Source organism: Pelobates fuscus, chromosome 6, assembly GCF_036172605.1.
Source record: "Pelobates fuscus isolate aPelFus1 chromosome 6, aPelFus1.pri, whole genome shotgun sequence".
NCBI lineage: Eukaryota > Metazoa > Chordata > Amphibia > Anura > Pelobatidae > Pelobates > Pelobates fuscus.
The window spans coordinates 199,981,130-200,007,552 of record NC_086322.1 but is presented as its reverse complement, the minus strand read 5'-3'; the positions used below and the strand labels follow the sequence as shown (position 1 = coordinate 200,007,552).

Sequence of the window (26,423 nt, the reverse complement as noted above, 5' to 3'; positions counted from 1 at the left end):
TGTAAGAGGATAATAGTCTCATTAGGCAGGCACAAAGAGCAACTCGTCTGAAGTACAATCAAGTGCATAAAACTGTTAGAGACATCTCAGACACAGAAATTAGACAGCACGCTCACTTAAAAAGATTCAGTGTACACTAAAAATAAGAATTATAGAGATCCCTAGATCTCCATTTTCTATGCAATATATAAATAATGCACGCAAAAGCACATGAAAGTGGTTCTTCCACTTTTCCGTATTTCACATAACTATTATCTTTATGGAATAGTCAGCTATAGGTATTGAAATAAGGGGCAATCAATAGATATTGTAAGACAATGTAGGAACTGCTTATCTCAAAAGAAAAGCAGAGGTTGGCAAAGCTTGATCAACAGGTGAAGCTTTTGCTGTCAAGTGTTGTCATTTCCCAGTAGCAATTGATTTGATAGCTAGCCATTCTGTGGAAGGTTCTATGGTCTCTCATACACTTCTGTTTTACATTCTCGGGTATGATTAAGAATACATCAGTGACAACCCAGGAGCGATACCAAAAATATAGCAGCACCCGCAAGGGAGAGCATCAGGTAAGTACATCTTCCTTTACCTACTCACCCTGCAGTTGATCAGTAAGCATGTCTTCTCAAGGTGTCTGCAAAATATGCAAAGACCCAACAAAAAAAGAAAAAACTACCGTATTTGATGTTTCTGTGTGCTGTAATTCCCAGTTTCTCCTGGTGACGCATTTGATTAGGCTGATTGTGTATGGAGGTATTGCTTAAAAATGTTTCCAAATCCCTGCAGTTATAAACATAAAGTTTAAATCCATATTGGATCCATAACCTGCTTACTGACATTCTTGACATACCACTGCAGTCCCTACCAGCAGGGCCGGATTAACATAGGGGCTGATGGAGCTGCAGCTCCAGGCCCAGGCCCATGGAATAGGCCCATTGATTTAAAAAAAAAAAAAAAAAAAAAAAATTTTTACATTTTTTTTTTACATTTTTTTTCCCCCACACACTACTCTTAGGGATTCCACCTGGCTTTTATTTTATTGGCACAGCCAGTATTTGAGGCTGCCTGGCTGGTGCCAATATTGCAGTGATACTGGCAATACAAATGGTGGTATTTTTCTCAGTATAAACAAGAGAATACTCTGCAATACCAGCACTGGCCAGTAGGGGTCGCTGTATGTGGAGACAGGCAGGGATAGGAAGTTCCAGCATATCCCTCCCTGCCTATCTATACTCACTGATCTGCAGGGGTGCAGCTACAGAGAGTCCAGACAGCAGCTCCCACCCTGCAGAGACAGCCTACAGCTCAGCGAAGTAAGGAATGGGGGGAAAGACTGCAAGGAGACATACACTGAGGCACTAAGGGACACTGGGAGACATTATGGCAGACACTGAGTCACTAAGGAACATTGGGAGACATTATGACACAGACACATGGGGACACATCTATACAGCAGAATCAAACTAAGTCGTTTTTTGGTGATTTTACAGCATTTTCTCTTATGTCACTCCTTGTGATTATCATCATGTGATGTCATCCATACATATTTAATTATGCAAATTAGCAAGGCCGGTATGTTTTTCCAAGAAAGGTGGCAACCCTAACTACTTTTCACATACTCTTACTTAAGTATGGAAACTTAAGAGGGATGTGTGGGAACACAACTTGTGTGAATTGGCTGACAATGAATATGGTTAAAGGGACACTAGAGTCACCAGAACAACTACAGCTTATTTAATTTGTTCTGGTGAGTAGAATCGTTGCCTTCAGGCTTTTTGCTGTAAACACTGTCTTTTCAGAGAAAATGCAGTGTTTACATTACAGCCTAGTGATAACTGACCACTCCTCAGATAGCTGTTAGAGATCCTTCCTGGGCCATGGCTGCCTAAAATGCATCCAAACATTCCGTATCTCCTCCCTCTGCATGCAGACACTGAACATTCCTCAAAGAGGTTCATTGATTGAATTCATCAATATGAGGAGATGCTGATTGGCCAGGGCTGCGTTTGAATCATGTTGGCTCTGCCCCTGACTTGCCTCTTTGTCAGTCTCAGCCAATCCTATGGGGAAGCACTGTGATTGGATCAGGCCACCACTTCTAATGATGGCAGCAGACTGCTTGTTTTTCTGAGTCTTACAGCATACAGTAAGATTTTGCTATATTTATGGCGGCATGAGGGGCCCAGGGGGACTAGATGGTGGTGTTAACACTATAGGGTCATGAGTTCATGTTTTTGATCCTGACCCTATAGTGATCCTTTAAGGTAATGCTGACTTTGGTATCTCTAACACTGTGGCATGTTCCCTTTCTTCTACACTCACTACATACAGCTTTTCTCTGTCCCAGACTATATACCAGGAGCTTCTGCCTGCTAGTAAGAAGGTAAGGAGACAAGTGGACCAGCGAGTGCTAGGGGACAGTCTTTAGAAAGCGTTGAGCGAGCGCATCATTAGATGCATTTCAGGGTGCTGTCTGCATAGTATGCCCTTAATTGGCCAGCTGAATGATTGGCAGGCAGCCTGACATGCATTCATGCCAGGCTGGCCTTCTAATTCTTTGGGCAGACATGTCCTCTTTTTGGGCATGTTCGCCCCTTTTGGCAGGTTACATGATTTGTGTCAGTGGCACACCCTTTTACCGTGCCCATTGACTTCCTGCTTGACTGGACACTGCTGTTAGGGGTTATGGATTTGCTTGAAAGATGAAAACATAAATTAGTGAGAGATTAGCATAGGGTATGTGTTTTCTTATAGCTGCTGTTTTCTTTCTCTCCAGCACCATCTCCATCAGATACATAACGCTTGGGAGTGTTTTACTGTTTTTGGTCAATATGATTCTGTAATTAGGCCCATCATAATTGTCAGCACCAGGCCCACTGGGCTCTTAATCTGGCCCTGCCTACCAGTGCTGCTTCATCAAACGAAAATGCAGATTTCGGCATATCAGAAATCCTTCACATGACACTAATGCCGATAAAAGCTTAATACCTCCCAGATAGAAATCGAAAGACATCCCTTCTATCCAGGGCACACTCTGAGTGGGCCGGCCTCGTCCCACGGCCATTGTGCTGGGAATTGTGGGAACCGCGAGGGAGCATGATAGAGAGACATGCTCCCTCCTTCAGTCCTCCTATGCCGACAGCTCACTGCTGTCAGCATTAGTGAGTGTGCAGCCGGACCGGCTAGGCAGCCAGCCGGCCCGGCAGCACCAGCATGGGATGCGGCCGGCACCCTGACTTCTTTTGGTAAATGGGAGAGGGAAGAAAGAGACAGAAAGGCAAGAGAGAGACACAGGGGGAGGGGAGGGAAAGAGACAGAGGGGGAGAGAGAGAGACACAGGGGGAGGGAAAGAGACAGAGGGGGAGAGAGAGACACACAGAGAAAGGAGGGAGAAAGAGACAGAGGGGGAAGAGTGAGACACAGGGGGGAGAAAGAGACAGAGAGGAAGAGAGAGACACAGAGGGAGAGACATAAAGGGGGAGGGGGAGAAAGGAGAGAGACACACAGGGGAGGGGGAGAAAGAGGCAGAGGGGGAGAGAGACACACAGGGGAGGGGGAGAAAGAAACAGAGGGAAGAGAGAGACACGGGGAGGGGAAAAAGAGACAGAGGGGGAAGAGAGGGACTGGGAAGGAGAGGGGAGACATGGACACAGAGGAGCAGTGAGGGGGAGAAAGAAACATACAGAGGGACTGGAGGGGGAGAGAAAGAGACACACAGAGGGGCTGGAGGTAGAAAGAGACACACATAGGGGCTATATATATATATATCATGTTTATTAATATGTGTATTAGTTATATATATAATTATGCCTATAAATATTTTACACATATATTAATGTACATTTATATATGCATAACACACAGAGAAACGTCATTAATATGTACCATATGTAATGAGCAGATATTGGCCCAGTCTTGTTGCTAGGTGCATACTCCAGCACAATAACATATTTAACGTGAAGAGTGCACCCACAGGACTTTAAAATAAACAAGATAACATAATTTTATACAGTTCTGCACTACATAATATGTCAAGGAAGTTGGACTGAAACATTGATTACTCTGCACTTTTGTTTATTTTGAAGCCTATGAGTGCTTTTTTTCACGTTGGAGTAATAGTTTTTAATTTTAAGTTATCTTTTCTAACTCTGTATCAGCACACTGCTGGCGCGACGCATTATTGCGCTTTTTCCAGGGCTGGTTTTAGTTCCCAGTCCGGCCCTGCTTCTATCACACAATGGATGTACAAGGTGAAGGAGATTTATGATATGGAGTACCTCATGGCCTCACTATTCGCTCAACTAAGGGCCCCAAGGCGAGACTATGTTGCCAGATGGACCGCAGGGCAGACGGAATAGAACCATAGATGGACACCGAAAAGACCAAAGAAGACACCTTGTTTGCGTGCCTGGAGTGTGGGCTAGGCCACCGGGAATGGGTGCGACCACTACTCGCTTAAAGGGACACTATAGTCACGTGAACAACTTTAGCTTAATGAAGCAGTTTTGGTGTATAGAACATGCCCCTGCAGCCTCATTTCTCAATCCTCTGCCATTTAGGAGTTAAATCCCTTTGTTTATGAACCCTAGTCACACCTCCCTGCATGTGACTTGCACAGCCTTCCATAAACACTTCCTGTAAAGAGAGCCCTATTTAGGCTTTCTTTATTGCAAGTTCTGTTTAATTAAGATTTTCTTATCCCCTGCTATGTTAATAGCTTGCTAGACCCTGCAAGAGCCTCCTGTATGTGATTAAAGTTCAATTTAAAGATTGAGATCCAATTATTTAAGGTAAATTACATCTGTTTGAAAGTGAAACCAGTTTTTTTTCCATGCAGGCTCTGTCAATCATAGCCAGGGGAGGTGTGGCTAGGGCTGCATAAACAGAAACAAAGTGATTTAACTCCTAAATGACAGTGAATTGAGAAGTGAAATTGCAGGGGCATTATCTATACACTAAGACTGCTTTATTTAGCTAAAGTAATTTAGGTGACTATAGTGTTCCTTTAAGCCCTCACCACACTCCACCCCCTTTTTTTATTTTTTCCTTCCCTCCCCATTCCTTCTTTTATTATTTCCCTCTCTCGCTTTCTACTCCACCTGATCCCTAAAAGTCTCAGACTTACTGAAACCACTACTCTCGCTTTAATGACCTCCAGGTATGTTTGAGTGAAGAGGAACGAGGGAAAGGGTGCTCGACAACAGGCCGACATATAGTGGGATAAGCAAAAGAGGGGTTTTGAAGGAAAAAGACAACCTTGTTGGATGTCAGAATTGCTTTCTATACTGCTTGATCACTCTCAACTTACACATCATAATGCTGTAACCTAGCAGTACTCACACTTACCACTGCCGAGTGGCCTTCCTCACTCATCTGATGCCTTTGTCGAATTTACTTATACCATGTAATGCCTTAACATTATATAATATCTTTTTGACTGCTGGTATTTGTTGCCTGACAAACATGTCCAAAATGATATACTAGTGGCATATTGTCTACTAATAGTTGGCAGCCACCTATTTGTGTCAAGTATGTTGTTGGAATCCTGTACTACACTGTATAACCATTGTAATTTTTCAATCTCCTTGTATCTCTGATGTAAAAATTTAAAGATTGTCAAAAAAAATTACACAATATCTTTCCAAATAGAAACAGGGAACTCCATAGTTGGTGAACAGGTTGGTTTGATAATTGGAATGCCCTCAGAGTATTTATGAATGATACATATTATTATTTATAATTATAATATTTCAAAAGGCAGTTTATGATGGGGCAGGCTCAGAGCCAGTTTGACAATGACATATGCATGTAATAATGCAAATAAGTGCATTTATAGAAGTACATAGAAGTACGTAAATTTGAAAATAAGCAGGAATCTGGGGCATAAAACATGTATTAATGGGGCGGAGCCTGAACGCTGAAGAGACTAGTCGCATGCAAAGAGAGCTCCGATCTTTAAACGGCGAAAAGCAGAAAAATTTACCCCACTTTTATCCTTACCTGCCAGCAAACACCCCAAGACAAAATGGGGAGAAAGGGGAAGAAATCGGTACCACACAAACCCCCATCAGGTCTCACAATCGGAGAGATGTGGATGCAAGCACGAGGCGCCTCCGAGACTATCATGGCGGCCCAGCATGGCGGGTGTTCGGATTTTTCCGAAGACATTTCTGACGACGAAGGGGGATACCTGCTGACCCCAGACCCACCGCGGAAGGCACGACAAAGTGGCAAAGAGGCGGATGAAGGACCGATCACTGTTACGGTCATGAAAGCGCTCATGGCGGACTTAAAAAACAGTTTCCATGAAGAGATCAAGACGCTCCGAGCAGACCTGCAGGGCCTGACAGGCCGCATCTCCAAATTGGAGGGCTCGTCCCTGACCCACACTCAAGACATAACAACATTACGACACACAATACAAGGCCTGGATAAACAGAACCGGCAACTCGACCAGCGCCTCGCGGCGCTTGAAGACGCTAGACGGGCGTCCAACATAAAAGTAAGGGGAGTACGTGAGGACATTGCCGAGGCCGACCTACCTCTTTTAATTGATCGGCTGCTCCTCGCTATCCTACCACAGGGAAATCGTGCAAAGATCACACCAGAAGGGATCTATCGAATCCCTAAACCACCGAACGCACCGACCAACGCCACACGGGATTTTATCATGAGCCTCCGCAGCAGTGGGCACAGAACGGCGATTTTGTCAGCTTTTCGAACCAAATCCCACTTCCGATTTGAAAACATGGACATATCGCTCTACTCGGATCTATCTAACAGCACGCTAGCCTGGCGAAGAACGCTGAAGCCACTTACTACGATCCTTCGTGCCCACAAGGTAGAATACCGTTGGCGACCCCATAGGACACTATCAGTCACACGGGGAAAGGACTTTCACACCATACAGGACGCCCAAGACTCCCCGGCATTCCTCCAGCTCCTGGACTTAACTCAAGAGCTGCTGACCTCGGCGGAACCAGCTACTACGGACACTAGCAGCTCTCCCAACCGCACTCATGTATGGGACCCGGACAAGAGCGTCCCATTCGTCCCCCTGAGTTCCACGCCGGAGACGTATGCTGCGATCACGACATAGGGACACCGGGACTAATACGGCCTATCCTTGGCTGAAACCGCTACATGAAAGTAGGGACGTGTCAGGTTTTACTCTGTTTAACCAATGGCGGGGGGCGGGATACCCTAACGGGAACAAATATACCATGTAATACAGGGCCCTCTCCGACCCGCACTGAGCTTACAATGTTGGCGACCACCCAGATATGATGAGGAGGTAGCAAGAGACTCAAGTAATGTTACTAGTTTGGTTGTTTATGTTGTGTTAAGCTTCTAATGTTTTTCTTTTCTGGACCTTATTCCGCGCGGGCGGCTGCGTCATAGGGACAACACCGACAGTCAGCGTAACAGGGACAACCATACCAGTTAGGTCCCATGAGACAGCTGTTAATATGCACGATGTCCTGCAAAGTTTTCAAGCCTGACCACCCTGAGACAGACAACTGATGTTGATGTTATAATATGTTTTTAATACGCAAACTAGTTTAAATAGTAATCGCATACCATATACTTTCATGTTAAAATATGTCGTCCACCTAATGCGACCTTAAATGTTCACATATAATGAAAATACCTCTACTCACTGACACTCTAGCAGGCAACACTAATACAGACGCAACCCGCTTATGATGTATACTCTCACGCCTCAAAGCTCTGATTAAATGATACCTTTTCAAAATGTACGCTTCCTGAACAAATGTTGTTATCCCATGTGAGTCGCGAAAAATAGGGAATTAATCATATTTAAAAGTCAACTAATGTAGCCTATTGAAGTTATTCCTACATGCTGTTAATTAAAACTGTTCATAATGTCTGCCTAAGCTGTGCACTAGCGCAGTTAACTACGCATAGGTAAACGCTGATCACTTAACTTACCCAGACGACACATTTTCTTAGAGATATCAGACATATGCAAACTGCATGTTTTCACCATGATCAACCTCTCTATAAGTAGCTTAAAAGTGTGCACAACTGGGTTAGCATAACTAACATAACCGGCCTAGTAGCATGTTATTATATTTTTTGTTCTGACGTTTATAAACATTATAATTTTTCTATTCGTATACCTACTAACGCTGATACTTGCATGTCATATATCGCTAGATAGTCTTACCACGTTTAAAAATGTTTAAAAAATGTGCTTTCACCTCAATGCCACATATGTATGAATCTGTGATATTACTTTGATTATGCTTGCTGTTGTGGCAGCGTATATCATTTTGTCAAACCATGCACAACAAAAATAAAGAATTAAAAAAAAAAAAAAAAAAAACGTATTAATAGATACATATACATGGTTTATTGCACCTGGCATCAAGTTATTATTAACATGACAAGATACACTGATATACATTAATAATGAACAGGAAAAGGATAGATGGAAATTTTAAAAATATAAGATGACGTCTATAATTTCAGAGCAAATGCCTACAGAGTATCATTCATACACAAGCCATATATATGAAGATAATTAACTCAAGGCCTAGTTTATAATGTGCCTATAATACAAAAGCATGGTAATCAAAGGGGCGTTCTATGCATACGACCCATTTGTTTTTTTGTAGTATGTATCATTCAATAACATTTTCTTAACAGCAGAAAACAGTATCCCCAACAGATAATGCTGCCATCTATCCAAAATATAACAAGAACTTTCAAGATTGAACAGTATCTCTGTGTATAGGGCAGTACCTTGCAACACAGAAATTTAATGATCACAGGTTATGATTTGCTGTTTGTTTACAGTTTAGTCAACTGGCAACCAAATTTCTATAGTCAGGTCAAAAGTATCTTGCAGGAAATATTTGTCTTTGTTTAAGAAAGCATACACAACATGCATGTATGAGGTCTATCCAAATGGCACGTGTTTGACCAGATTAGATTGTTTAAACCTTTAAGTTTGCTATAAAAGATTCATTTAGCTATTCATTAAAGGCATATTCTGTTATTCTAACATTTAAACATGGGAAGCTGCACCAATCCTAATGCTAACCCCCAATCCTACAACCCCATCCCATCAGAACTCAAAATTTCCACTTACCCACTAGGCAATGGCAAGAGAAAATTCAGTAAAGGTGAGTGTGTCAAGGACAAGGGCTTGCAGTGGCAATATGTTTTATGTCAGTTTATGCTGCATTTGGCTGCAATTCTGCGAAGTTATTTTCAGTAGTATCTCACTGCTGCTATCAGAACCATTGGAAAAAAAACTTTACTTATTTGGCTCAACGTGGTTACAGTCTGGTCTCCCAGCTTTTGCTGTCCCAGTGAATAGTCTCAGGTAGCAAAAATGCGCTGAATTGAAGAGAAAGGTGAGGACATTTTCTTTTAGTTAAAAGACCCTTATGAGGCACATTTTATCTAGAAGTCACATTTCCTTTATAGGTTACTTGCCTTATAGTTTGTTCAATACTATCCTAGCAACCTCCTTTTCTACCCTACCTGTACCTTTTGTGTTACTATATCCCACTCCTTCTAGCATGTAAGCTCATTGAGCAGGGCCCTCAATACTTCTGTTTCTGTGCGTCCAACTTGTCTGCCTGTTAGCACAGCGCTATGGAACTTCTTGGCGCTTTATAAATGCTACTACTAATTTAACTAGTTTAACACACACGTACGTACATACATACATCATTTCATGGGAACTGTCATGCCTTAATTATAATATCCTCTTACTTCCTGGTTCCACGGAGCTTAGCCACACCTCTTTATGACACGGTCTCCCTATTTAATCTGACCGCACCAGCTGATCGACGCTGGATTAATGAACTACGTTCCGTACTCACGAACCGGCTGCAACATCGTTGTGAAAGCCTCTGTTACCGGACCGGACTGGAAGCCTTCAAGTTCCCTTCACCTTTCCTCATCCACGACTAAAGCTGAACTCTCACCATTCAGGATAAACCGCCTCTGAGGAAATCCCGGGAACCAGTGTTCTATGTGCCGGAAGCTAAGTAAAACCTCTGTGATAAGCGTTGCATCTCAAAGCTGTTATTTCCTGTCTCCAAAGTCCTTCGTTAAAGCCAACCCGTTACAGCTAACTTCAACTCATACTTTGTCTCAGTTAGCTGCATCTGTCTTACTTCAGTTAAAGTCTATAGAACAGCTATTGTAACTTCTTATCACCTAATTAACTAATACTACTAAAGGACACTTTCTGATTCAGTCACCGTTTACTACTTAAAGCTACAGTGCATCTAATTGTGGACTTCAGTTGTCGTTTACTACTTAAAGCTACAGTGCATATAATTGTGGACTTCAGTTATCGTTTACTACTTAAAGCTACAGTGCATATAATTGTGGACTTCAGTTATCGTTTGCTACTTGAGGCTACAGTACCTGTAAATTGGAATTAAAGTCAATACCTTTTACTTTTTATAATAAATGTTCAAACTATAAGAAATCTGCAGTTGTGTTCCTTCATAACAAATGTTTAGACGTGACAGGAACTTTCATCATCTGATCTCCATTTTTACATGATTTGTATGTCACCCTCTGACACAAAGGGTCCCCTGCTGTGTGTGCGGTTGTCTGAAGGATCATAGTACAAGAACAAAGATACTAGGGAGGGAGGGGACTTTTTCATCACACAAGACATGAAGGATTGGTTTGCGTACACATAGGGATCTTCAGTCATTACTGGGATCCCTCATTTGCTATGCAAATCATTACAGAGGGAAGATCATTCATGTCTAAGCTACACTCCTTCCTACCTGGCTTGCCCGATAATGGCACCGTCATCCTCAACTCCTCCCCCGGCCAGATCTACTGATCTTGTGGTAGCGATTCCTTCTATACTGTAACGGTATCTCCATGTTCATCCTCCCAGTTGTCAGAACAGTCACCTGTAATATGGACAGTTGCTACCGCCCATACCGGGTTCTTTGCTATTTTTGGTGACCATTGGTTCAGGGATCATTAGCCTTCAGAGAACCTCTGCCCTGTTATGAATCTATCCCATTGTGACCGCTGCCCACAGTGGTGGTTACCTTTGGGCCAGAAAGGCAGAAAATGCTTTTGTGACAACTTGGCAGCGTGCAAGATCATCTCCACTTTCACCATCATGCATTTGGTCTAAAAAAGGTCCCGGCTTCCCGCCACATTTCAGTTTAATTTAGTGTGTGAACACATCCCAAGTATTAGCAACAACGCAGCTGACACTCTGTCCCGTTCTTATATACAGGAATTTTTCAGGTTAAATCCCTCTGCCAACAGGCGCAAAATCCAGAACACCAGTATTCCTAGAGCTTAAAATGGTCTGATCAACTTCATGACTCACGCTCGGTCATTGTCCCGAGCCGCTTTATCTTTAAACACCATGACTGCTTACGATTGGCCGTATCCTGCAGGTTTCCCATGCAGCTCCACATACAAGAGAACTGATCCATTGTGACCAAAGTGATCTTCACCTCCTTTTGCCATCTTCATCTTAAACTAGCCCATATACCATCAAGCTTTACCTTACAGGGATTTAGCATCAGATGCTCACCACCTATAATGATCACACACCCATATCTCACATCTTAGCCATCAAAGAATACTCAAATTCATCAATAAAACCGATAGACCCCCATACCTAAAATAGACTACCAATAGACAGCCTTATATTCAGAGTCCTCTCCAACCGTTGGATATTAATCTGTTCTTGAGTCACAACAACAACATGATTAAAAAGCTACATACATAGCTTTCTACAGCTTCTTGAGGCAGAGTATACACAGTAGTACGTCAGACAGAGGCTAACTTAAGTCTCAAGACCTCTGATATTATTAAGCATAATGACCACTATGTTCTCAATCTTCAAACAAACTAACCAATCAACCATCCATCCACGATCCCACTATTTTCCACAGACAATAATTGGTGCCCAGTAAATAATAGATTCATACCTGACTACAGTTAACACCTAATTCAAGCCTACCCGCTTACTTTCTCCAAATTCATTTTTTACATAGAGACTCTACTCTTGAGACTAGACTGTATACAATCCACCATCTTTTCCCTGGCCATTCATTCAGGATAGGTGCAGCATCTGCAGCCTCTAGTATTGACACCTCTGTGCATATCATCAAGATACTGCTATACATACATCCCCCAACCAGAGAAAGAACTTAGGAAGCTTTTAAAGTTTAGCTTTGTAATTGCTGCAATAAAGTGTGTTTTCCTTTTATATCTTTTTGCCCTTTTATTTACAGGCCCACCCGTATGTCGGTTTCGGCACACCACAACCACTTATCAACACCACTAATTAATACATACTACTATCCTGTTTCTAATCACTTCACACCTCCGAAGTAGTATACATTTTTTTTTAATTTATTTAATTAAGCTGTGCATCACAAAACTTCATTTAATTTAATAAAATTAATTTTCTAAAAGTGGAAAATAACAGATGTATGAAAAGTAATTTCTAGATTTATAATGCATTGATTACACGTCAAACATTTGCATGTCTAGCTTTCAATGATCCAATCCGTGCTTACCATGGTAAACCTGTATAAACTTGGGAATGATTTTAGCACTGATTATACCATCTGGCATCTCGCGTAAGAACATCTTGAGTAGGCTGGCAGCTGAATGGACATCTCCGTCATCTGCCAGGATCACCTGTTCTCCACTTTCATACTTATGACGCAGCTGTTCGACCACTTTAAAATTTCCATTCACCCTGAACAGCCCCTCGTGAGTCATCCCTGAAAATATACAAAAGAATAAATAAAAAGGCTGCTCAGAAATAGAAAGTTGAAAACAGTATTCTTAAAGGGTGTAGGTAAATAGTTATTTAAAGGAACACTTCGACACTAGGAATACAAACATGAATTCCTTAACGTTGGAGTGTTTTACTAACTATTTGGATTACTGAGCCTTATCCATTAAATTAAGAGATTAAATAACCCTATATATCCCGGCATGCTGGTCTCACCATAGCCACAGCTCCTTTTTTCGCTGAGATCATCATTACAGATGGTCTCAGCCAATCCAATGATTCCACGTAAGAAAGCATTGGAGGGCTAGTGTGCATGCGCTGCAATTTCTGCACTGCCCTCAACATATGTCTATCGGAACATTCCTCATGTCAATGCAGTGTCGTAAGACAGCACCAGGAAGCACCTCTAGTAGATGTCTGATTGAAAGCCACTCAAAGAGGAATTAGGCAGCAATGTAAACACTGCCTTTTCTAAGAAAATACTGCTGAGCCTGTCTCTTCGCCACAGAACCACTACATTAAAGTGTGTCTGTCACCCCCATTAAGTTAAAACCTTAAAAATCTTGAAATGCTCATTGAGACTGATTTGGAATTTCAGTGAAATTCCATAGTAGTCAAAAGATATAGCGACCACTTTGTCTTACGGAAATGTTTACCTTCACAAAACTTGACAAAAAGGTAGAGCTACCAAGAGCAAATGTTTTTAATTTCATACAGCCATTGCTAGCGACGGCTCTGGAAATGAGGCATTATCTCGCTCATCGCAAGATAGTATCTATAGAGGCTCTTGCAGACATTCTTGTTGCATTCTAGTGTAAGTGCCAGGAGCTGAAGCTCGAAAATTGTTGTGCCCGTTGGGGACAGCATCAGGTAAGAATGACTCTCCTCTGTTGCCCCTCCAGGCCACAGCAACTCAAGGAGTGATGTCACTATTGAAAAAAATATGCTCATTTAAGCTGTTGTGGTTCTGGAATTGCAAAATGTAATTCTTATTGGCAGCTTTTATTGTTATATGCTAGATTGAATATTGGTCTAGATCAGTGGCGGAACTAATGTAGAGAAGACCCTGGTGCACGTCTCTCAATTTAAACTGGGGGGGAGTGACAGGCTGTCACTTCCTCCCAGCCGGCCGATGTGAAAGGGGCCCCATCGCGCTCTTAAAGGGCCTGGGCGCCCGACAGCCTTTGCCTAGCGATATCCATCTGGTGGCCCTATATGCATGGGACACCCGATGGGCCCACTGAGTGGGCAGGCCCTGTTGCAGACTGCCCGCCCACTCAGGTGGCGAGGCCCTTTAGGAGCGTGATCGGGCCCCTTTCACATCGGCTTGTCACTTCCTCCCAGTTTAAATTGAGAGATGCGCACTAGGCCCTCTCTACATTAGTTACGCCAGTTTAAATTGAGAGACGAACGGGAGGGAAAAGGAGATGCAGGCAACAAAGGCCCTGCTGGGTTGACTGCTTTCCTCCTCTACACCCACTCCTCCGTGGCAGTTCCACCACTGGTCTAGATTACAAACTAATTAATGCTAACCGACTGATCTTTAAAAAAAAAAAAAATTAAATGACAAAAAAAGCTGTACCATGTAAATTGTTGTTCTATAACAGCTGTGGGTCTACCTTGAGTGCACCCCTGTTTTAACAACTCGATCTATTGCATCTGGAAAACTAGGCAGTGAGCATAATGTTTCTTCATATTTCACAGTAGCGTAGTGTATGCAATGAACTTGATTTAATTCATTTGAATCAGTAATGATTCCATATTATTAAAAAAAAAACTTTTCTTCAAAGGATTTATCTACAAAAATAAAACATGTACAAAATAAGAATAACCCAAAGCATTTTTATGACATATTGTAAATATGACCCTCTACCCAAGAGTTTTACTTTCTTGTAAAGTATGCAGAGATGTATACCAGTCAGGACTCTGTAAATAGCAAATATTTACCAATACAAAGCAATGACATGTAATAAAATATATTTTGATCTAGATACACTCAAATGTACATTATGCTTTGTTTTCTTGGTATTGTTAATTGATACACGATAAGACTCGAAGCCACAGGGGCATCTACTGGCAACAATTACATTCCTCACATTTGTATAGAACTATTTTGTTAAAAATCCACATAGATGCAGATAAACAAAACAAAAACACAAACAAATCTAAACACAACTGCCCTTAACCTGAGTATTTAACCTGAATTTCAAACTGAAAATGAGTAAATAAAATTATTCACTAAATAGCAAACTATAGTGAATTGAAAACTGAATTGCAATATTTAGGTGAAAACCTACAACTAAGCTGTATTAACAGCTTGGATCTTACAGCCTACATTCTGCAATTCACCTTTCATCTCATTGCAATATTTATTTTAAACCCCACGGAATGTTTCCCAATTGCAGATTTCTAGAGTTGCGTAAAGGTTTAACTAGTCATATGATTATTTGCTCCTTGTTATAACCTTTTCTCTCATTCTAAACAGTTCTCAAAGGACATTCCAAGAAATATATTTTTTAGCATGAAGCAAGTAGATAACCCGGGAAATAGTCTTACAAAACACTTCAAGCACCATTATCACTACAGCACTCTGGTGTGGTTATGGTGCCAAGAGTGCATTAAAGGCATGAAGTGGTCTGGGTGCCAGGTCCAGCTAGGGTTAACCCATTTTTTTTATAAACATAGCAGTTTCAGAGAAACTGCTATGTTTATAAATTGGTTAAGCCTTCCCCCTAATCCTCTAGTGGCTGTCTCATTGACAGCCGCTAGAGGCGCTTGCGTGATTTTCACAGTGAGAGCACGCAAGCGTCCATAGGAAAGCATTGTAAATGCTTTCCTATGCGACCGCCTGAATGCGCGCGCAGCTCTTGCCGCGCGTGCGCATTCAGCCGACGGGGCGGAGAGGAGGCGGAGAGGAGGAGGAGAGCTCCCGCCCAGCGCTGAAAAAAGGTAACTTCCCTTTTCCCTTTTCCAGAGCTGGGCAGGAGGGGGAACCTGAGGGTGGGGGCACCCTCAAGGCACTCTAGTGCCAGGAAAACGAGTATGTTTTCCTGGCACTAGAGTGGTCCTTTAATGCCCCACACTGTAATTAGTCAAAGTGTTTTAGAGTGGTTTGACTTCTAACCTGAGGTCCGCTTGGAACCGCACTCCGCCTCCACTACTTCTGACAGAGTAGAAGAGAGAAGCTCTATGTCTGATCTAAGCCTGGCAGTGTAATGAGAATGCCATTGGCTCAGTGAGTTCAGCTGGCACTCTCAGCCAGTGATCTAGCGCTGGACTGCAGGGCTTAGCTCAGGAGAGCCAATGGAAGAAGTTGGATATAGTGGAGGCCAGAAGTGGAGCTAGAACACAATCTTGCAAATGGCACTGGGCGTTTAAATTGCAGCACAGTGTGTGTATATAATCTATATATTCCCAGCCATGGCCACGGCAGCACTGCTGCAGAGGTAGCTACTCCCACAACTCCCTAAGGACACTGTTTAGCCAAAAGTAGATCCCTGAATTTAGTTCACCATTTGATTTGTATTTTTGCAAATGAAATATTCAGCAGGTTTTTTTTAGCATTGTGTTTTTTTGTTCCCTACTCATGATTTTAGTTTGGGTAGTGCTGCCATTGCTAATCACCAGGAAAGGAAAATATTGGTAAGTATGAAACAATTTACCTCTTTATATTATTCAATGAGTAAAAGCCATAGGTAAATCCTAGTCAGACTGATTAGTTTGGGAGTAATATAAAGGAATTTGATTAGGTCGACCCACAAGATAAGCATTTGTGCCCAACTAGCTAACTAGTCCCTACGAGCTAACATCTTCCTATTTGCCCTCTCTATCTCTCCCCATATTCCATTTTCCCAGTGTAGTCCCTAATTCTTTCAATATAAAATTAATATTCACGTACCCACATTGAGTAATGTTAAAATAGGTACCTGTCTGGCATCTTACCCTTGTGCTCCCACCCCCATCCCCACCTGGTGGAGGTGGGGAGCGGCGCCTAGCGAATCCCAGATAATAAGTCAACCCATGGTTTCACTATTAACAATAGGGGGCACCATTAGATTCCCATTTACCCAGGTACATTTAGGTTTAAGTTAGCGTCTTGAGATGTGACTATATGGATACAACTGGTTTTAAAGGGAATCTGTCACTTCTGTGAAATTTACACCACTGAATAAAACATTGAAAACCACCTATACTTGTATTAACCTTTGATGCTCCATGAGATACTCCATCTTCTGTTAATATTTACATTACAATATTAGCAAATTACATCACAATCCATTGTTCTCTAAGCTGACTGCCAGGTGCAAAGGACAGAGCTTATAACAACGATTGATAGGGATGGGGGCACCAGTTGCAGAAAAAAGAGGTATCGAGTTTTATATTTATTTGTTTTTCACACCTCACAAATACATATCTGTTAAATGTAATGGATAACTTAAGTTATATTTAAAATTCTGAGAAGTAAAAGTTCAATTTTTTAATTTATTTTTAATTGCTGTGAAATTTTGGTATGGACTAAAAGTATAAATGTTCCGTGTTTAGCTTTCATTGGCTTATGAGTAAGGGCTAAGTCTTAACCCCTTAAGGACCAAACTTCTGGAATAAAAGGGAATCATGACGTGTCAGACATGTCATGTGTCCTTAAGGGGTTAAACAGGTTCAGCCTTGTACTCCTGACATGCACATATTCTGCAAGCACTGTGCATTGTTTAGCTTTAATAAAGTTTGTAAACACTGTGATGTTGCAATATTGGGAGTTCATTTGTTAATTTAGACGTTGTATTACTTTGTCCTGTTATTAGTATTGTTAAGGGCACTCCAAACACTAAAACCACTATACATATTACATTACTAGACTGATGCCTTTCAAACTAATGTACATTTACCAGCAGCATTGTGCACATGCTCCTCTTCTGAGATTCTCTGACACAAGACACTCAGCCCCATTTTTGATGGGAAAGTATAACTCTGCCCTCACTGGTTTTATGCCTTAGATTAGCATCTATGCATGTGTACATTCTAGCATCACAGTATTGAAGTTGATGAGTAAAGCAATGCAGGACCGATGACGGAGGCAAAAACTGCACAGGGAGTTTGTTAGTCCAGCACTGTTCAAGCTTGTTCTTGGGTTGGTGGTGCATTTGCTCACAGATTCGCACAGCCAAATCCTCCCAAACCACAGTGCTCACAAGGAATAATAGTAAGGAATAACAAGGAATAATTCTGTTAAAAAAGTTTCACAAAAACAAAGCCTCCTAGCATCATAACCGCTGCAATAAATAAAGAATGGTGCTTATCTTGTGTTTACGTCTCGAGTGTCCCTATTAAGGAAGGACAGTCCCTATTTATGGTTGAGCTTTGGGAATAAATATACATACATTTTTATAAATTTATTAGGAGTCTCTCTAGTCCCCTCTCGGGTTTTTGATACCTAGCCTCCACAGTCATCTCTTCCTACACCACTCAAAAGTTCTCTCTCCATAGCCCCTTTAAGTTATCATAGTTGGTGTCAAGGTCGAGAGCGGAAAAAGAGAAGAATGTGACAAACAGTTATCCCAGCCACCACGACTGCTTAAGTGATTTAAAGTGGTCATGGTGGTAAGAGTCTGCAAGTGCAGTGTTTCCAGATATATAACCACTTTTGTGCCAGTTGCAGCCCCAGCACACAAGATTTCTCTGTGCGAAGCTGCCCAATATATATTCTGTACAAAAATTACACCTCTCGTCAGCGCGCTGGCCACAGATGTAATCAGTGTCTCCCTTGCTGGCAGCATGCATGCAATAAGAAGCTTGTTTTCCCCTTGCTCGATAGCCAATATCTGTGATTTACGTGTGCAAGAGCTGCGTCAGTGATGTACTTTCTCCATAGACCAAGTCTTATTAGCAACAGCTTTGGGAAATGTCAAACCATGACAATGTAAGCTCTGCCTTCTGTCAACTTTGGTCAATATCAGACTTGACCATGACACAAAGCAGTCCCTACTTTGATATCTTTTGACTGCATTGGAATTTCATGGAAATTTCAATGTGAGTATTTTTATAAAGATTCTATATTTATGAAATACTTAAAACACTATAGTCACCTAAATTACTTTAGCTAAAAAAAGCAGTTTTATTATATAGATCATTCCCCTGCAATTTCACTGCTCAATTCACTGTCATTAACCCTTTAAGACCGGAGGGCGTACTATTACGCCCTATTTTAAGCGGCTCTAAACACCGCCGGGCGTAATAGTACGCCCTCCGGTCTTTTGTTACTTACCCGGTCGACGGCGATCCCACGCCGGCGATCGCGGTTGGGGGGACTCCCAGGGAGCCCCCCGCGGCACGTCCTTCCTCTTGGGGGGCTTCCCGGCCATGTGAGAGTGAGGTCCTTTCGAGGACCCCACAATCACATGGCCGGGTTAGCTGGCTGGTGTATTGCCAGCAGGGGGACTGCCTGTAATGACAGGTAGTCCCCCTGCTGGCTGGAAATAAAATAAAATTAAATTAATCAGTGTAAAAAAAACAAAAAAAACAATATACTTAGATCATGTGTGTGTATGTATACACATATACACACATACACATACACTGTCTAGGTGTATTTTACTATTAATATATATAAATATATATATATATATATATATATATATTAATATCAAATTACACGTAGACTGATACGGATTAAACATATATATAACTATTGTTATATATATATATATATATATATTAATAGTAAAATACACCTAGACAGTGTTTATTTATTTTTAATTATTTGTTTAATTTTATTTTTTAACGTATTTACATTTTTTTTTTATATTATATATAAATATATAGAAGGCTTGGCCTGTAATTGTGGGAGGCACTTGGTTCCCTATATAAACCAAGTGAGCCCCTGCTTACCTGTCTTCGACGTTCTCGGAAGTGCTTCAGTGTACTTCCGGTTCACGGATCCGTGACGTCAGTTTCCCGCCCGCCGGCAGCCCGGTTCAAACGCTCTGCTGCTGAATTCGTGAGTAATACTGCTAGCATCACACGGACGGCAAAAACGTAAGTTTAGCCCTGACTCTCGCGGGCTTGTGTCTAACTCCGCTCCGTGCAAACTCTCGGTCTGTGTAACACGTTCGGTTACACATTCACCTCGCAATCTCGATTCGCATGTTCAGCCGGGCCGGGTTGTCTTACGTTATCTACATATGTAGCCGGTTCGTTTATACTGTTACATTTTCATGTATGATTGTCACATTATTGCAGTCAAATAAATAGATAATTTTATTAGCTATGTGTTAAGTTAATTCCTCTTTTTTATCCGGTCTAATATAAACGTACTTCCTTTCTCTAAAGTTTTGGTTCTTAAAGTTACTTAAATGATCCCCTTAAAGGTATAAAAAAAATAAAAAAAAAATTAAAAAGAAATAAATATATAATTAGATGGCCGTTAATATCCTCTTTTTCTGTTAAAGTCCTTACTAGTTCTGACACTACTTGCAAGTGGCCCTTCGCGGTTATACGTATTCGCAGCGATATTAAAGAGGTAGGCCTCCAATTCACCCAATTCGTTTGTGTGTTTATTTCAGGTAAGCATGTACTTGACATAAATGGGTCACGTTTCTTTCCCTTTAGTTCCGTTGGTTCCCTTCAGGACAAGCGTTATCCTCCGTCTTTAGTCAGATATATTAGGTTCAAGTAAGGATTATTCCTTCCTCTACAGCAGTGATGGCGAACCTATGGCACGCGTGCCACAGGTGGCACGCCGGGCCCTTTCTGTGGGCACGCGGCCACAGGTCCGCCATCACTGCAGAGTAGGCACCTGCCTGCCCGAAACGGCAGGCGCCTACTCTGCTTCCGGTTCGGGAGGCAGGGGAGGGATCTGTGATGCTGATCCCTGTCCTCCCGCGCGATGCTGTGTGGAGCGTTGCCGAGCGTTACCATGGCAACGCTCCACACAGCATCGCGCGGGAAGACAGAGGGTTCAGCATCACAGATCCCTCCCCTGCCTCCCGAACCGGAAGCACTGCCTGCCACCACCGGACCACCAGGGATGGCTGTGTGTCCCCCCCCCCCACTTCATTAAAGGTAAGAAGGAGGGAGGGGGGGGGATACTGACACACAGCACCCCTACCCCCCCAGAAGTACCCTTACCCCCCCCAGCACCACCCCTATCTCCCCAGCACCACCCCTAGCCCCCACAGCACCACCCCAGAAGTACCCTTACCCCCCACAGCACCCCCCCACCCCCCAGAAGTACCCTTACCCCCCACAGCACCCACCCCACCCCTCCAGAAGTACCCTTACCCCCCCCAGCACCACCCCTATCTCCCCAGCACCACCCCAGAAGTACCCTTACCCCCCACAGCACCCCCACCCCCCAGAAGTACCCTTACCCCCCAGCACCACCCCTCCAGAAGTACCCTTACCCCCCAGCACCACCCCTACCCCCCCAGAAGTACCCTTACCCCCCACAGCACCACCCCTATCTCCCCCGCACCACCCCTACCCCCCACAGCACCCCCCCAGCAGCACCCTTACCCCCCACAGCACCACCCCTATCTCCCCAGACCACCCCTACCCCCCACAGCACCACCCCACCCCCCCAGCAGTACCCTTACCCCCACAGCACCACCACTATCTCCCCAGCACCACCCCTACCCCCCACAGCACCACCCTACCCCCCCAGAAGTACCCCTACCACCCCAGCAGTACCCCTCCTCCCCACAACAGTACCCCTACCCCCCCCCAGCAGTACCCCTACCACCATCAGCAGTACCCCTACCACCCCCAGCAGCACCCTACCCCCCCAGAAGTACCCTTACCCCCCACAGCACCACCCCTACCCCCCACAGCACCACCCTACCCCCCCAGCACCACCCTACCCCCCCAGCACCACCCTACCCCCCCAGAAGTACCCCTACCACCCCAGCAGTACCCCTACCATCCCAGCAGTACCCCTACCATCCCAGCAGTACCCCTACCATCCCAGCAGTACCTCTCCTCCCCCACAACAGTACCCCTACCCCCCCTCAGCAGTACCCCTACCCCCCCAGCAGTACCCCTACCACCCCCAGCAGTACTCGTACCCCTACCCACACACAGTACCCCTACCCACACACAGCACCCCTACCCACACACAGCACCCCTATACCCCCCCCAGCAGTACCCCTACCCCCCACGCAGTACCCCTACCCCCACACAGTACCCCTACCCCCCACACAGTACCCCTACCCCCCACACAGTACCCCTACCCCCCACACAGTACCCCTACCCCCCACACAGTACCCCTACCCCCCACACAGTACCCCTACCCCTCCACACAGTACCCCTACCCCTACCCCTCAGCAGTACCCCTACCCCTACCCCTCAGCAGTACCCCTACTTCCCAGCAGTACCCCTACCCCCACACACAGCACCCCTACCCCCTACAGCACCCCTACCCCCACACACAGTATCCCTACCCCCCACAGCAGTACCCATACCCCGCCAGCAGTATCCCTACCCCCCAGCAGTACCCCTACCTCCCACACAGCACAGCACCCGTCTCACACACACATACAGCACCCCTACCCCACGCACAGCACCCGTCTCACACCCACACAGCACAGCACCCGTCTCACACACACATACAGCACCCCTACCCCACGCACAGCACCCCCTCACACACACACACAGCACCCCCTCACACACACACACAGCACCCCCCTCACACACACACAGCACCCCCTCACACACACACACACACAGCACCCCCCCAAACACACACACACAGCACCCCCCCAAACACACACACACACAGCACCCCCCCAAACACACACACACACACAGCACCCCCCCAAACACACACACACAGCACCCCCCCCAAACACACACACACAGCACCCCCCCAAACACACACACACAGCACCCCCCCAAACACACACACACACAGCACCCCCCCCACACTTACACAGCACTTACACACCACACAGCACCCCCCCAAACACACAGCACGCACAGCACCCGTCTCACACACACACCACCCCTCACACACAACACCCCTCACACACACACACACTTACACAGCACCCCTCACACACTTACACAGCACCCCTCACACACTTACACAGCACCCCTCATACACACACACAGCACCCCTCATACACACACACAGCACCCCTCATACACACACAGCACCCCTCACACACACACACAGCACCCCTCACATACAACACCCCCCCCACACACACACACACACACGCACCCCCCCCCCACACGCAATTGCCGTGTTGGCACTTTAAGGAAACAAAAGTTGGCATGTATTGCGGTTTGGGCACTCGGGCTCAAAAAGGTTCGCCATCACTGCTCTACAGTATACCTAGTACGACACTGTCAGCAGGTACGTTTACTTGTGTGCCCTGGGGGGGATTAGGACTAGTTGTAAAACTCCCGCCAATTTAGGTATGTTCCCATAGGCCTCTTTGCCTATAAGTTTAGTGGTCCCGCAAGGCATAAAATCAGCCCTTCCGTTCAGAGGTTCAATCGTCCCAACGCTTAGTTAAAGCCTTGCTTCAATTCATAGTTAGGGCCTCACCCGTCACGGCCAAACGTTTGTACATTCTTTTACGTGTCACCGAGAGGCCAACACCCCGCCACCCACCTCAGTGGCACAAAGGCCCCACGAGCCAAACCATAGGTAGTGCCTCTCATAGCCACTTGGCAAGTAGTTAGGGCCTCATCTGATACCAACATAAGCTAGTTAATACAATTTCGCCTGAAGGCACTAATCTTGTAAGCGGGGTCCCCGCGGTAATTTACAGTACTGTACTAATCCAACCTCTCTGCCTCACGCCCTTAGCATGTCCAACGCTTCTGTACTAGAAGACAATCTGTCGATTACCAGCACCCCTCTCAGATCAGGCATGCAGAGAAGGCAACCCATCCCTCCGAGTCCAGCTTCCAGCTATCGGCCCTGGACCATCCCTAAAATCACCGCAGAACTCAAAAAGAGGAATATCCCTTATCCGGCTACAGCCAGGAAAAATGAACTTTTTCGTTTGTTGAACTCTACTGAGGATAACGAAAGGCCTGGCCCTAGTTCAGAGGTTAACGTACAAAATAGCCTGGCTGAATTGCACGCCATGATGGCCTCCCTAGTATCTTCAGTAGCTACTATAAATAATAGGTTGGATAATCTGGAGGCTAATAATGTTCCAACAATCCCTGAAGTTCCCGGGCCTGTTGCTCAGCCCGCGCCTATCCCTAGAGGTAACGATAACCCTCTACCAGCTAAAAAAGCTACTAATGTAATCAATCCTATTCACCTCATACCGCAGACTCTGAGACGTGACATCATAGAGGGCAAGGACGTTAACTTGGCCTCACTACTAATAGCGGCTCAAGACGTTGTAGAGAACAGGGCGTACACGTTTGAGGATCTGTCAGTAGTGATGAAGGCTAGAGATCCTAGACTAAATAGGAAACTTAACATTCCCGAATTTGTCTTGGCATTTGGTCTTTACAGAGACGTGATCTGTACAGCTTTTCCCCTCCGCAGAGAGGAGCTAGACTTATACCTACACAAAGTGATAGAGCTAGCTTATAAGTATGGGGGCTTTGCCTTTTACGATTATCACAAGTCATTCTCATCCAGATCAGCCGCATCACTATCTCAATATAATACAGTCACAGACTGGGGACAGTTAGACACAGAATTATTTCTGATGCATTTTGCAGGTCTCAAAACTCCTTCCTGCGCCATATGCTCGTCAGCAGCTCATTCGGTTAATTTCTGTCCCGAAAATTTAGCAATCCCTTCTACCAGTAGCGCCAACTCCGATTTATCAGTCCACCTCTACCCAGAGGGAGGTAAGAGACAAATTAGGCAGGCCGATTGTGTTTTTGGGTAAAGCTCAAGTCTGCAATAATTTCAATGCTGGGGGTTGTAGTTATAGTGCCTGTAGGCTGCTACACGTGTGCTCGCTTTGTTTCAGGGCACATGCCAAAACGATGTGCCCTAACAGATTGTACCCTAAAAAGGCTTCCACTCCAATAAACGTACCTAATTTGCAACGTTACCTGTCTAATCATCCTTCTTTACATCTGGTGGAATTTCTCACGACAGGGTTCACTCACGGGTTTCACACAGGGTTTGTGTCACTACCCACAGGTATCTTGGAATGCCCCAACCTACAGTCAGCTCTCACAGACCCAGACACCTTACAAGAACTCTTACAGAAAGAAGTCACCAATGGGTTCATGATAGGCCCTTTTACTACACCACCTTTCTCCTCCTGGAGAACAAACCCACTAGGTATCGCCACAGGGAAGTTTAACAATAAAAAGAGACTAATTATCGACTTTTCTGCACCTCACTCATCTTCTACACCTAGCCTAAATGCACTAATCCCATCAGAAGACTTTTCACTGCAGTACGCCAGAATCGACGATGCCATACAAGCTATCATTAACTCCGGGAAGGCGGCCTGGTTAAGTAAATCAGATATTACTAACGCCTTCAAGTTACTTCCCATCCATCAGTCACTCTGGCATCTGCATGGAGTTAAGTGGCAAGACAGCTACTATTTTTCTACCAGACTTACCTTCGGCTCCAAAAGTAGCCCCAAGTTATTTGACCTATTCGCCGAAACGTTAACCTGGCTACTCCTGAACTTCTGCAGATGTCCAGTTGTCATACACTACTTAGACGACTTCCTCACCATCGAACCACACCAGTGCACTCCACACAGCCTTAATCACATGCTCACTCTGTTCAAAGATTTAGGAGTCCCTGTAGCCCAGGACAAAACTGAAGGTCCCAACACGGAGATTACTTTCCTGGGGATTACGCTCAATTCTGTCTCCATGCAAGCCAGCCTGCCCCAGGAGAAAGTAGACAGAATTCTTTCTTACATAAACATCTGCACGTCACAAGGCACGTGCACCAGGAAACAGCTACAGTCACTACTCGGTTCACTAAATTTCGCTATGAGAATAATTCCACAGGGCAGGTCTTTCATTTCCAGAATCCTCTCTCTTTTGCACGGTCTCCCTGACGACGACTCCACGACACCCAGAGACGAATCAGCTACAGCTGATCTAAAAATGTGGCAGCTGTTCCTATCCTCTTGGAATGGCAGGTCGCTATTTGTTCCCCCCATTTCTGACGATTCCCCAGTACTCTGGACTGACGCTTCAGGTACCATAGGTTATGCGGCCATTTTTGGCGATGAATGGCTATACGACTCTTGGCCGATCGAGACCTCGTCGCTCGAAAATTTCAGTACCACCTCTGCACTTTTCGAGATTTACCCTATCGTAGCAGCAGCACACACGTGGGGTAAAGAGTGGAGGGGGCAGTCAGTCAGATGTTTTTGTGATAACTTAGCTACGTGTAATATCATTAACAAAGGCCGCTCTCAGTCCCTCACGGTTATGAACTTGGTCAGAAGACTGACTTGGCTAGCAGCTAATCTCCAATTCTGCATAACCTGTGTTCACATCCCAGGTATACAAAATACCGCTGCTGATGCTCTGTCACGCTTTAATTTTCAGGAATTCTTCATACTGCATCCAACAGCAACCCAGCAACCCAGGGTACCTCCAAAATTCACAGACCTAATAATGCGTTAAGCTCTCTCTTACAACATAGTGGGACGCTCGCTCAGGCAGGTTTATCCCTTAATACAAGAAACGT

At 44.4% G+C, this 26,423-nt stretch overlaps 1 protein-coding gene across 1 annotated transcript in view; it reads right to left on the bottom strand.

Annotated features, from left to right (window-relative positions):
• The window catches only part of FAM13A (family with sequence similarity 13 member A), a 234,200-nt gene that overhangs the window by 183,802 nt on the left and 23,975 nt on the right, over positions 1–26,423 (bottom strand). Inside the window, exon 2 of the mRNA XM_063458640.1 lies at positions 12,552–12,761. Coding sequence (XP_063314710.1) covers positions 12,552–12,761 — 210 coding nt within the window. The remainder of the gene's footprint in view (positions 1–12,551; positions 12,762–26,423) is intronic.